We start from the raw sequence: 15126 nt of genomic DNA on the forward strand, positions 1-15126 counted from the left end.
ATAAATTTATATCTTGGAAAGTAATTGTCATACACGTATCCAGTTTATGTCATCGGAAAGGAAAACCTCAAGTTTTTTCCCATGCCTGCCTTGTGCGCATGTGCCACCATGTTAAGAATCACTTGGACAGTGATGGCTGGGAGATAGATCAGCAGAAGTGGATCAATTGCTTGGCCTCCTAGGTCGCCAGATTTAACCCCACTGAATTTTTTCTTGTGGGGTTATGTGAAGAACATTGTCTACCAGGTTAAGATCAACGACCTGCAAAACCTGAATGCCCGCATAAGGGACACTGTGGCTATGGTAACACCAAACACGCTGGATCACCTGGATATTTGTCATGCCACCAAGAGAGCCCCACATTGAAATTAATTGAGAACATTATGTACTCAGAAAAAACTTAGATAGTTTCCTTTGTAGTTATGTAACCCATAAATATGTACAATAAAAGCTTTCTGAGATATAATTATTTTATTTTGGATACCTTTCATCCGGACACCCTGTACTTCTTTTAAAACACATCTGACTGTGGTATACCTTGAGTAGGCAACCTCACAGATGAAAGATCTTTGTGTCTGAGTTCTCTGGTACGGAAATTTGGCTACCCCTCGTGTTCATATAATCTAGTAATTTTCTATGATTACGATCTGTGTTACTGATGATACAGCCTCAAAGATATTTAGTCAGAGAACAGCACCATCTCTCGTAATCTCTGAAGCAGATACATCACCATCCTCTCAAATTTTAGGCCTACCAAGACCTGCTAATTTTACAAATAACATCCCCTGACACAATGTGGACGTATTAACGCCCTGATCGTCTGAACAACTACGCCAGTGAGGGCAGAAGAAATGCACCCTTGAAGCTCCAGGCTGGGGGTTGGGCATTAGGCTCAAGAACCTCATTTCTGAAGACAGGTTGTATGATGTAAAGAATGATTTATGGGAGCTGAAAGTGAAGAGATGGAGGCAAAGTTCTTGGAGGATGCTGTAATTTCAATGCCTGGGCTTTACATTACAAGTAGTTACTATAGGATTCTGACGATGGTGTATAACACACTGATATGTTGGGTTTTTGGACTTTATCCATCGTCCTGGTTTTTAAGATAACAAATAAAAACACGACGTTTCGGAAACTGGATCTGTTTCCGTCCTCAGGTGAAGGAAAACACCTATTCAGTTGGGTCAGTGATTGAGGCTAGCTCTTTCTAAGGGACCCAACTGAATAGGTGTTTTCCTTCACCTGAGGACGGAAACAGATCCAGTTTCCGAAACGTCGTGTTTTTATTTGTTATCTTAAAAACCAGGACGATGGATAAAGTCCAAAAACCCAACATATCAGTGTCTTTACATTACAGTTTGTGGGAATTCAGAAATTCTGGGTATTACCTTATTTATATTTTATTGATACTGAAGTGAGCATCAGAACATAGAATCACAAAACATCTCATTACTAGAAGCCTTTCTTTCTCAGTTCTATAATCTTTCACTAGTCCGAGAAATATCATTTTTCTCACAGAAGGTAACATGTATCCTCATAACACACACACTCACACGCACACAACCCCACCCTGAATTAGGCAAACTAAAGTCTTCTGTTCCTTCTCAAAATCAGACTGTCACAGTGATATATATTTACAACCATCTGGTTATCCACAGGAAAACATTCTTCCTTGCAATAATCCCGTTTGCTTGCACAGTGTCTGCACTTTGCTTCCTTTTCTGCTGTTGTGCAAAAAGGCACATATAAAGAAATAACGCAGCCTTCCTTTCATCACCCACAAAACCAAGACTCCTTTACCTTGCCCATGAAAGTTGCACAAAACAAAACTGGTGCTACCTACAACACATATTGGTTAAAGCATTTCTAGAAACTAGAAGCTGTTCCATCTTGTGACGTCAAACTGAAATCAAGCAAGAGTTCAATGTTCAAATTGAGAGCATGACAATTAAGATCTGCTGGATCAGCTAAGAATCAACCCAACATTCGGCAATTCACATATAATCCTGCTTAGTTACGCTACATCTATTTTTTATCCACCTCTGTGTGCATGTTTTGTGATAATCACACACAACTTTATTAAAATTTAAAAAAATTGTATTTCAGTAGTTTCTGGATTATTCTTCGAGTTCATTGAACAGTAGAACAACTACACTGGTTATGACATACAGCTACATACAGTACACTACTGCATTGTTTCTTGGATCTATGCAAAAGAAAAAGGGGGGAAAAATTATATATATATAAAACATTATATATATGTAGTGGTAACGAAATAAGATTTGATATATAGCCCTCTGCACAGTGTCATGAGGGTATGACTAACACTGGCCTGAAACACACTGAAGCAACAGTTCCCCTATCCAAGAATAATGGAGATAAGTTGCTTTTTATTTTATTTTATTTTTTGAGTGAGTGCAACTTCATTTTCGTTTCAAAAAGTACATAAAATGCTGAAGGAGTTTGGTTTTCTTATAAGCAAAGGTTTGGTCAAATGATACCTGTTTGAAAGGGAGATGGCTTCACCATCACGTACAGATTTCAATCCATACTGCTTGGCTGCTGAAACCTAATTCCCCTGTTTGCAGTCACACTGACCAACAAGCAAATGACTTTAATATATCATAGACAACATTCTGCTTGTTATAAGTCTTCATCTTTTGTACCAATAAACCAGCAAATCTTAGTTAAGATGGAAGCCTTTTTCTCGAGTGGCTGCCAATAACCGTTCTCGTAACAAATCCTCTGTGGGGTAGTCTGGCAGTTTCAGGTAGTGGACACAAGTGTTCACTGAGGGGTAACTCCCTTCTCCTGCATCCACTTTGCGCACTACAGTCAATCGAGGGTACAGGTTTGCGAGTCCACCTGGTGGCAGTGATGAACAACCAGTTGTGAACTGTAGGAATGCCTTCCGTTCCTCTGCAGACATGTTGACCAAGACGTTCACAAATCGCTGGAAACCGGGACTGAAAGAGAGTTAAATGGGTCAACATGAGCTGATTGACCAAATTTGGGTCAGGGAAAGAATGAACAGCTTCCTCCCACCCATCTAAACTAGCTGCCACCACCACTGTGCATGCCTTCCCCCATTCCCACCAGTTGTTGCCTGTAATTCTGGCTACTGCTCCATTCATAGGGTATCTCTCTTTGCTTTCATCATCATAATCATCAGCAAAACAGCCCTTTCTGAGCTGTAGTCTCCCTTAGAATATTCTCCTAGATTTGTCTATAGATCATCTGGTCTTCACTTCTTTGGATTTTGCAAGAATAATCTTTTTATGGAGCAAGGTCATTATTAACCTTGCATCCAACTCCCAACCTGGAGGACCAGGTCTCTGTATTTATGTCCCCCAGGGACAGGATGGCCTACTTATAACCCCAGGCACTGGGTTCCCTTTTCACTGCCTTCTCCAGCTAGCAGGGCTATGGTGGAGGTATCACAAGCCACCTCCACACAGGATCTCTTCGCATTCTTTGCTGTTACTAGTGGTGATGGGGGGGCAGAAGGATGGAGGGGCAGGCTACACCCCCATCCCGTGTGTTCATTCCTTCCCTGATCAACGTATAACATGGCTGTCGTGTAACAGATGATAAGTGTTTGACTGATTAAAAAATATTCTGCTGTTGGATTTTGTAGCCCCATCAGAAAAGCCAACTGTTAGATATCTTGAATCAGTCAAACTCAGTTCACAATCCACTTCTCTATGAAGTAGACACCATCTATACTAGGTCAAATATTCATACCCTAAAAGACTCAGCTGTCATGTCTGACAGATGGTGGACAATGATACATGACTGATACGACAAGAAACTAAGCAGAATTTGCAAAGCATATTTTCCTACTGTACACATTTCTTGTTCACTGATGTAACATCATTTCATTTTTGTGAACTGAGCATTCTGTGTCCACCTTAAATTTGATAAAGTTTCATGCTGTCACCTTGTCTGTAAGTGCTAATTCACAAATAGTACTTCATACGACGCGTGGGTACGTATATGATTTCTCTGCACGACTTTTACATGCCTAGCTCCAACAGCACTTTCATTAACATCATCAATAAAGAAATTATTTCACATACTCACTATGTCTTCTTATTTTACATACCCCCCCTCCCACTCCCAAAAAAAACTGAACTCTTTACTAATCATGGAATGGAAATGGTCAGTATTCTGACCAGTTTCTACTTACAATTTAATACTTACATTTCTCCAAAGACCACACTGTACTATGACATCACTAAATATTCATAGCTACAGTCATGTTGTGGGGAGGGAACAAAGCACACAGTTTTATCTCTGACTACAGATGGACCATGTACTCAAACAAGAAGCACAGAGATGAAGAAACAGAGTGACAGGACCAACAAATATGCAAGAAACGTTCAATTACAAATAATGAGGTCACAATTAAGAACTTTAATGTGTTTGTGTCTTTATTCCACAGCCAGGATAGGGACTATGCAACAAGCTGGCAGAGCAGGGAAGGCCAAGACATTTTCCAGTTCCCTACGGCATCCAGACCATCTGTGGGTGCCACCCTATTTCCTATCCAATGGGTACCAGGGGCTCTTACCTTGAGGGTGAAGCAGGTGGTAATAAAAATTAGAATGTGCTCAGAAAGTTGATAAAACTTCCCAATATCAAATTTAATGGAATCCACTGTGATTTTTCAGCTGTTTCAGGCATACACACAGATGGCTGGAAAATATCTTAGCAGAAACACCACAGGGTTGCAAACATGTCTAACAAAATACTTCACTGCTGAGGTCAAAGTTCTCTCTCATACTGTTCCCAGTGTCAAACACTTTGAAGATATACTACAAGTACAGAACTCACCTGTCTCGTGTATAACCCAACTTGGGTTCCGTGTAATTGAGCAAGTCCTCACGTGACCACTGTGGGTTCTGGTCTCCGCACAGCATCACGCGAACTTCCTCAGGGCTGAATGCTCTTAACTTGTCCATTGGAAACACTCGATAAAACCCAGCATGGAACGATTCCAGCTGGCGAGCAATCCCTTTCTCAAGGCAGAATGCCATGGTGAGGTCACCATATTCCTCCACATTGTCTAAAGTCACTTCCATGTCAGCACCGCCATCAGCGAGGTCGGCCGCTGTGTAACCGAACACTCGTGAGGATGGCAGGTATGTAAAGGTGATGGCCAAGTCTTCAAGCCTAACGACTGGGCCAGATGATGGGACTAGAGCCAGATTCTGGATCTGATGAGCACGTGTTTCACAAGACAGCGTGTTGTCTTGAGCGATGCGTGCCTTGCGGGCTACCAGCTCCTGCAGCTGGTGCAGGAAACGTCCCCGCACTGGATCGACTTCTATGAGATCCTCACTGCCAAGGATGCCACTGAACCTGAGTAATAAGTCACAGTTGTGACTGTCCAAGTTTCATGAAGTATTTCTCATGGGTTACAATTAGAGGAAGTAAACCATAATACAACGTCCGTAGTACAAACTAGGGCTGAAAGATTAATGGTACTTAAATTCTGAATATACACAGTTCATGTCCCTTAAAGTGACAGGTCTCCAGTGATAAAGTCAGGAACAGTATCCATTACATTAAGGGACCACCCTGGTATTTACCGGAAGAGTGTGAGGAAAGCCATAAATACCCTCAATGCAGGCAGTCGGCATTCCAGACAAGATTTGAACCAAGCACCTTATGAATAAGTCAGAAGCATTACTGCTTCAGTCAGCTTGCCTGGTTACTGTCTCATACTTCAGCTAATGCTGTACTTATGCAACAATTTGACGGAATATTCCTATTTCCCCCTTTCACTGCTGATCCCTTCGTCTCCTTTACTGGCAGTATAACCCTGTGTGGGTCTTTGCTTCCTCCATGGTTTCATTACTGTAGGTTTTTCAGGGGTTGGTGTCATTAGCACAATGTTAAACCCCCAACCCAGAGAGTCAGGGAGTAGATTTCATATGGCCCCTACCCTTTCACCTGTTTGGCATGAGTGGCCTAAACTGAAAGCTATGTTCCTGCCAGAATAGCCCTCCAGGTCACCGTAAAAGCAAAAGTAAAGTAATGCTAAACCTGTAACAGGCTGTGGAGGCCCATAGGGTTGTGAGATGTTGAGGTTCCCACATTTTCTAGACAATCGGCTCATAGATGGCGGCAAGGTTGTCAGCCCTACGTGCTGGCTGCCCTTTACCCCCAATAACATTCCTAGAATCTGTCAGGGGCCAAGTCGACCCCAGCTGGAAGGATTGGGCAAATTGGGGGGGGGGGAAATCCAATGGCCTCATCGGGATTTGAACCCACGACCTTCTGGCTTGTATCATACTGCCTCAACCAACTACACTACCGCACGCCCCCTCCCACCAGGTCACTGGGGCATGTTAACCTCCTCCCCACTACTTTATTTCAGCTGTTACCAGGCAGATAAATGCACTTGGGATCTGATACATATGGCCTGTAGCCCGAGATGATACATGCGAGTTGTTGCTCTCGGGCTTACATAGGCCAGCTTACCAAGGTTTGGAGTCCTCTGGGTTTAGCTTTGGTGGGTCTAATTCCAGTTCTTTTTCACTTTCCTCAGAAATGTAAGATGACATCATTACGTCTTCTTCTGCCACATTAGCGCGACGGGAACCGGGAAGAAGACCAATTCTGAAGCAAGAATTAAGCATAAATCTCTGTGCAAGCATGACGAACAGAACGATTTTCAGGAAAACTTTTGATGATGTGCCCATTTTCACAAGTCACCACTGGTATGCTGGGTTACAAAGACATCATACTTGCTCTAAACTGGGAACATCATAAAGACTTTTATTTCGAGTTACTTATTAATGCATAGAGAAATGATACACTGTCTTTTAATTATAAAATAAGACTAGCACTTCGGATATTCAGGTGTGCCTTTCTGATTCTGATCTGTCTGAAGTTTGGTTGCCATGGTATCAAACACAATATGTGCACCAGAACTGTAAATGGACTACTTTACTTCCACTTAACAATTAAATGAAAATTTTGATTATTTCTCATTCCTTCCTTTGAAATATCTGCAACAGTTCATCTAATTCAATGTGACTGTTGGAACACAGTGCTACTATGTAAAACTATTAACCCTTATCATTTGGAAAAAGGGACTTAACTACCAAGCTGGTGACCATATTTGAACTTGGAGCAGCAATATTTATAGTTTCTTGATCTCGGGTTTCCATTTAATGTCCTATTTCAATAATCCAACTCGATAACCTCAGTATTAAACTATTTCAATATTTTCATTTTAGACTTTCCTCAGTTTAATGTTCAAATTTACTTCACTCAAATTTAACCTTAAGTGGGGTTTCACTGTAGAGTGGAAACAATGCAATACAAGGCATGTGCTGTCATTGTAGGGGGAAGCACAGACAATAAAGGTTAATTTTTTTTTACCCATCTTCAACATATAGATCTCACACACATTACAAAACTTTTATGAAACAGGCTGTGGTGCCATGCTTGGCATAACGATGTTTTATAGAAGTCCCACAGGGAATGTTACCTTTCATTGATGTTGTTCTGAATTTCCCCATGGCACATGAGCTTCAGGAATGGCTGTGAGAGAGGAAGATCCACCAGACGATTATCTTGCAGCACCTTCGCTAGGAATACACCGAGAAACCAGAAATACTTCACGGCTTTATCACAGGCAGGAGATTCTTGTGGCAGGGGTGCTGGGAAAAGGCCTGATGGCCGTCGAACATAGTAGCCAGGCGGTTTCATACCCTCACCCAGGTCCAGTGGAACGTCAGAGCCATCTGTTTCAGTCTGCTCATCATCGTCACATAGCCACATGCCCAGATCCCGTCGCTGCAATTCTGCTGCTACCAAAGCATAAAACTCTAGCGTTGGCCCGAGTCCTGTGCCCTCCTCTCCTTGGAATTCAACCTGGAATTGTTAAAGTAGGAAGAAATCTTTGCAGAGGACACAGAATGATCTAACAGCACAGTTCAGTGTGTACCCAGAAGGCACTATGAAACTAAACGCTACTTGGAAGTGGAAGCAATGCGAGAATGAGGACGAGACTGAAAGAAGAAAGAAATAAGGAAGAGGAGAGGTGTACCTCCAAAATGCTCTTCCTGTCTGCATGTATCCTCATGACCTGCATGGCCCAGTCCAGCAACTGCTCCCCACGAGGAACTTTCACACGTTCATGTTTCAAACGTCCGACTCTAAACTCGTGAGGGTCCTCCCTTCGGGGTGAAAGGCCAGGCGCTCGCTGTCGTTCCAGAGTTACATCACGCTGTGTTTGTAGCCACACAATTGACCTGTAGCAAACAATTATAACATATATTTAAATACTAGGGGTGCCCCTCAAACGGTTCTGTAACACAAAGTAAAATAAATAAAAGAAGAAAGGGAAACAATAAGAACTAAATTAATCCATAATTATACTTGTAGACTTTTATCTGAAACAAATGCCACATAAAGGCCAAGAGAGCATGCAAAAATATATGGAGTGGACTCTGAAACCATGTATAGTCCACCTGAATCACACCCTTCCATTTTTCTTTGTGTAATATCTCAAGACTGGCTGCACAGTCACATGCACATGGTCCAGCTGCCACAGCACTGCCTTTCCCACCACCCCAGATCTAATACTGCTACCCCTAATGGCCAAAGAGTAGCAGATTAAAAATCCCCCATTCCTGGATGATACATTGTTACCTAAATCTTAAAATACAGCTACTTTCATTCGTATGTTTTGCATCCTGTTGTGTATGTCACTACCACATAAATATGTCTGTCAATTGCAATAATCTTATGCTTTTAAAATATAAATGATAGATTCAAATTGTCGATAAAATCAGTTAGTTTATGAAGATGTTATTTTGCTATATGTTTGGGTCATTTACAACCATCATCAGGCATTTATAAACAACAGAACATGTCTAGGTTCATTACTAGACTGTGTCGCAATGGATCCAATGCTAAGCAGTCTTGTAATGTAAAAGTTTTTACATAGAATTAAAATGTTTAAATGTTAAAATATGTGTCTAAAATCAATAAACCTTATGTGCAATTATTGTTATTCTTCTAAAAATTATCATGTATAGGGTATTTTTATTTATTAACAGCGCAAAACTGTTGTGATGACAAACGTAATTACATAGTTAGAATACAGCTGTCGATGCCACAGTACTGAGATATGTATAACCTCTATTCACGAGGACAAAAATGAGACAGCGCACACGACACTTGTGGGCACAGATGCGGTTACCTGGAGGCACCAAATGCCGTGCAATTGAAGAAAAGCTGCCGGGTCTCGAAGGGGAACAGGAATGGACATGAATGATTAAGCTCCTCGCACCAGCTTGGCAATGCACCAGATGATAACACCAAGGGGTCCTGTATCTGCTGAAGCAGTTTGTTTGTGATCTTCTTGCTTGTGAACTCTTCTGGTGACAATTCCCCATCACTCTCCATATCTGCCAACAGCAACCCCGTAAAATGACTGAATCATCCTTACATTCTTTAATGATGTTTTATAAGCAGTGGTTATATAGTGTCAAATGAGATGGGACAACAAACAAGCAGATATGGTTTTCATGATAACTCTCTATTTCAAGTGTGACACAACGCAGATTACATACTGTCACATCCCAGAAGTCAGTAATTTTCATACTTTCCTTTCTGTACCATCATTTAGAATGTGTCACTCACCATCTCATTTAGAATAAATGTGTCGCTCATAATCTCATTCACGATAAATGTGTCACTCACCACCTCATTTAAAAAATGTCACTTACAAGCTCATTTAGAATAAATGTGTCACCCATTATCTCATTCATAATAAATGTGTCATTCACGATCTCATTTAGAATAAATGTGTCACTCACAAACTCATTCAAAATAAATGTGTCATTAACAACCTCATTTAGAATAAACATGTCATGCACCATCTCATTTGGAATAAATGTGTCATTAACAACCTCATTTAGAATAAACATGCCATGCACCATCTCATTTGGAATAAACATGTCACTGACCATCTCATTTAGAATAGATGTGTCACTCACCATCTGCTGCGTTTTGAGCATCGTCTCGGAATGTGCTGATAACGAATAGGTGTCTCAGCAGCTGTAGCACATCCTCCACAGTGCACGACATTGAAGGGGTTCCAGGAATAGGGGTGGAGGGGGATGTTGTGCTCGACAGGGTACCCGCATCCCTTGAGCCTCGGGAATAAAGTGTTATCACAGGGGTGCTCTCCCCACCCACCTCATGGCCAGAGCCTTCTTCTTCCTTCACCTCACGATATACAATCCTGAAACAACCAGGAGAAGGCCAGTGTGTAAATCAGGGATAGCACTGTATTTGAATGTGTTGAGAGAATCTGTAACCCAACCATCTGAACTGGAACCCGTCACTTTCATCACGTGTACCACACTACACATGTCAATGCGTTACAAATATGAAAGACATTTGGTCTGTATGCTCTACAGATTTTANGAAATGTGTTGAGAGAATCTGTAACCAAAGTGCTTATAAACCCAACCATCTGAACTAGAACCCGTCACTTTCATCACGTGTACCACACTACACATGTCAATGTGTTACAAATATGAAAGACATTTGGTCTGTATGCTCTACAGATTTTAACTACAGTTACTACTTCTGACAATATCCACTGTTTCGAAATGCTTTGCAGTACTGCATTTTGGAAAATGGACATTGGCACCATGTGGTGTAAGAGGAAAAGGTTCCTATTCCACTGCACCCATTAGAAATATCATTCATCAACAATTAATATCCAAAAAACAGTCATAGTTACTGAAGAAAGCAGTCTTCTGGGATTTGGCACCGTGTATAAGTGGTGTTAACCGACGTTTCAGAGGAACGTATCGCCTCNAGTTACTGTTACATATTATCATCAAAAACCTTCAGACATCTACAAATTCCACCTCAAGAATTTCTTGACCCACTGAATATTAACTTATTGCTGATTAACACCATTCCCAAGATTCTCTCCCTCTCCCTCCCACCCTTTCCATTTTGAGAGAGGATCCTATTTATACACAGAAAGCCACCCAGCTTACACATTTCGACTTCGGAAATGGNCCAGAACAAGGGAAGTTAACCATGAGACAAGAGGACTAGGCTCATTGGAAGCGAAACACTAAACAGACTCACTGTTGTAACTAAACAACAAACAAACTCATAATACACTAACCAAGTGCATCCTACAATGTCTTCACTGATAAATTCATAGTTATTCAGGTAGTCAAAAAATTCCCTATCATGGAATCCAAAAGTTTGCCACAACAATTAAGAGGATTATCACATTTTGTAACAAGAAACACATCTGCTAGTCAATGAACCAGCCTTATCTGTGCATACACACACCACTTCACAGAACTATATGGTCAACTAACGTGTAGGTTGGTTCCCAGATACGGCGTAGCTTTTCTTGCCGACTGCCAAGGTCCGCCAGTTGTACCAACTGTTGGACTGCACGAAATATTGTCCAGTTTGGATCATTCAGTTCCACTTCAACATCCTGTACCTGCAAGAAAATCATGATTGATTTCTATATTTTTCACAGCTGGAGTACCACTTGCACATCCAAAGACCATCAAGTGAAAGAAAAGCCCAAGACTCAAATCAATCTTAACAGTGTGTTGCACTCTTCATTTTGTATATTTCTTCCTAGCTTATATAATTAAACTTTTAGCTCTTACAACACGAAAAAGTGAAGAAGATGAACCTGTTAAATCAGTACATATACACCCTGTAAAGCAGATAGCATTGACAAAGCGAGACTAACTGCTGCAGAAAAGGAGGCATCTAGTTGCCAATAAAGCAACATGTGTAGCAGAAACCAAGTCTTTTTAACAGATATGAGGTCGTCACAGTACTGGTCTTCTGTGATATAACACCATGTAGTTTGGTAGATACTTGTTGTGGCATGTAGACCCACTGCTGCGCAACTTAGTAACAGTTGTTACTAAGTAACAGCCTCGCAAACATGTTCCCATGGTAACAACTGAACTACAACAACGAGGAATGGTGTTTTCTGTGTTGTTGTGCTGAAATATCATAAGTGGGACAACTTGGGAGCTGCAGTTGGTAAGTTAGTTAGTGGAGTTCGTTCATTCATGAGTGATTTAGTGAGGATTGCTGTGGTTCAGTCCTTGCAAGCTGTCACTGTGAGAAGCTGGTAGCTGAGGCATAGGGGGAGTTTCGGGAACCAAGAGGAAGGGGAAAGTCCACCAATGGAAGCTGTTACCAGAAAACTGGTGAAGACACAGAAGGCTGTGGTGAACTAGCAACAATGCTATAGCTACTTGCAGTTATGTGTTGTGCGTATAAATGTGCGATAAATCCAATCACCGATCCAAAACACATCTAAAGTCATTCCATAAAAACGTGAAAATATAAACATTGCAAAGAAACCTGTTTTGTCCTCAATCCTGAAGATGGAGATGGTAGGTTTCTTCAAAATATTGGTCCCTGTCTATCAAACCACAGAGGATCGCAGCCTAGAAAGCCACTTAACTTACCCCTGGTAGGTTTGGTCCTCGCAGCACAAGGTGTAGCTTCGGCTGCGGCATGAGATCCACTTCCTGACTGTTGCCTCTGTCATCTGCTCCAGGAGGGGGCACTTCGAGATCTGTTGTTTGGTTTACATTTGTTCGGCCTGGGCGCGGATCGAATGCCGGAATCAGTGCCGAGAACTGTCTCTTTAGAACATATTCATCATCCCAGCTGCGGCGTTTCCCATTTCGTACCTCGTACCCTTCCTCCTCCTGTCGAGTACCATAACATCATGGCACATGTCACAGTGGCAACATATACACATATAGACCACTTCTATGAAGTAGTCTGGGATAGTACTGAGTCACTGACAGGCTGCAACTCAAGCCAACGGTATTACTTCAGCAATTTAATCAAACAATTACAGTAACTACAACTTCATATTCTGTACACAAGATATGAGGTTTCACAGTGGAGTATTAAAACTGTGGCTTTTAGTATGTAAGTGAACTATACCCAGCGACCACCGCCTGTCGGCGAAGTTAGTGCCAACTTTTGTGGATAGAGGGTGTCGCATGGTCAGTGCAACAGATACCCACGGCTGTTGATCTCGGTTTTCTAGACCAGAGCCACTGCTTTTCCATTCAAGTAGCTCCTCAATTATCCTCACAAGGCTGAGTGGACCCTGTTCCAGACCCACTACTTCTCAGAAAATCTGGTAGCACTCGGAATTGAACCCAGGACCTCTGACCACTAGCCCACAGAGGCAGCTTATTTGTGGTTAATTTTACAGTGTTGTCAGCACCTACACCACATAGCATCAAATGACAGGATGACTAATGAATAATGAACTGGAAAGGATTTGGAAGAATGTGGTTGTGACCTGAAGTACTACCCCAATATTTGCTTGAAATGACTAAAGAAAACCAAGAACGAAATTCAGGGTAGTTGGAGTCCCAGACGAGATTCGGTGTGACCACCTCCCCAGTATCCCAATATTTGTCAAGAAGGACTGAAGAAAACCATGAAGAACCTCAGTCTGAGTAGCTATCAGCTATACCAACCAGCTTGGCTTTTACAGTAGTGAAGATTCATATTTTAATAAAAAAATATTAACATATTCTTTCCTCACTGACCTTCATAGTACCATTCCCTAACCTTACCACGCATTATACTGTTCTGGTTAAGGGTGGGGAGGCATGTTTGTATGCAAGGCATTTGAGATTCAACAGAAGTATATATAGTGCAAGCCGGTCACAGAAGCCGAGAGGTCTAAGGCATGCACTGTCTTTGCTCACTCGGAAGCCGGGATCATGGGCTCTAATTCCACTTGGGCATGGATGAAATACTGATGAACTTCGGTCTTATAAGACCGCTGCAGTGGGTAGATCTAATCACATCCTTGTTATAATGCAAAAAAACTGTGCACAGATTTCAGGCAACTATGGAAGTAAATACAGCATTTTAGAATTCTTACCAAATTTCACTTCCATGGTTTCATACAATCAAACTGAGCATGAACCTTATCAGAAATACGCAATTCACCACATTCTCATGCTAGCTTTTCCAACTGCAATGCTCAGCACATGTCAAAATATCGATGATACAGTCTGACCCTTTCTTTTTAAAAGAAAATTCACTCATAATACTAGTACCCTGTGAACAAACCCCATTCCCCAAGAAAAATAATTAATTAATAACCCTACTGCTACTAGAGATGATGTCACATCATTCAATAATTTATGATACATCCTGTTACTAACTTCCCTCACATCAAGTTCTGAATGACATACATTCCTGCAGTCTGATATGTACACATGTTGATTCTAAACAGTTCTGACGATTGTGGATGACACGGAATTACTGGTGTTTTGGACCTTTTCCATCGTCTGGAATTTTAGGTAACAGAGGACACGATGTTTCGGAAACTGGATCTATTTCCGTCTTCAGGTGAGAAAGGAAGAAACCTACTCAGTTAGGCCCCTTAGAAAGAGCTAATCTCAATCTCTCACCTGAGGACAGAAACAGATCCAGTTTCCGAAACGTCGTGTCCTCTATTACCTAAAATTCTGGACGATGGAAAAAGTCCAAAACCCCAGTATTCTGTATGTACAAATGTTGTCTACCCTTAAAATCCCTTACAAACAATAGAAGCCATATACAATAAGTCAATACCATTTCTTGCAATCTCTCTGCCTCTAAACATCACATTTACACTTAATATAAATATCATGTGGGTGTGTACCATAAATGATAGTAAATTTCTGCTAACCATGACCTCTTCATAATCATCATCATCCTCATTCTCATCATCATCATTTTCATCATCATCTGGTCCAGGCATTTCATCATCATCTGGTCCAGGCATTTCATCATCATCTTCCAGTTCAGCCAACAATGTTGGGGCACGACAGCTGTCCAGGAAATCCTGTCATAAAACAATCAATCAATCACTGTTCACTGACGGTCAAGTGATACAGAAAATAAAGTGAATCAAATAATTATAACTTAATCACATGTTCGGCGTGCAAGCCTCAACACTTTCCTGTCTTCCAGTAAATAAACTTCTGGGATCATAACTTTCCTGTATAGGTCCACAATAAGAAGCCTTCTACCATCAAATTTATGAATTTACTTCCTCACTGA

General features: G+C 41.4%; 1 protein-coding gene across 1 annotated transcript in view; it reads right to left on the reverse strand.

The window, feature by feature from the left end:
- Positions 1-1382: 1382 nt before the first annotated feature.
- The window catches only part of LOC111874990 (E3 ubiquitin-protein ligase HECTD1), a gene marked incomplete at its 5' end in the record, with an annotated part of 58198 nt that continues 44454 nt past the window's right edge, over positions 1383-15126 (reverse strand). The window contains 10 exon segments of the mRNA XM_033755674.1: positions 1383-2966; positions 4837-5364; positions 6490-6627; positions 7505-7890; positions 8066-8270; positions 9224-9431; positions 10023-10270; positions 11379-11509; positions 12507-12752; positions 14726-14908. Coding sequence (XP_033611565.1) covers positions 2684-2966; positions 4837-5364; positions 6490-6627; positions 7505-7890; positions 8066-8270; positions 9224-9431; positions 10023-10270; positions 11379-11509; positions 12507-12752; positions 14726-14908 — 2556 coding nt within the window.

Source organism: Cryptotermes secundus, unplaced genomic scaffold (assembly GCF_002891405.2).
Source record: "Cryptotermes secundus unplaced genomic scaffold, Csec_1.0 scaffold868, whole genome shotgun sequence".
Classification (NCBI taxonomy): Eukaryota; Metazoa; Arthropoda; class Insecta; order Blattodea; family Kalotermitidae; genus Cryptotermes; species Cryptotermes secundus.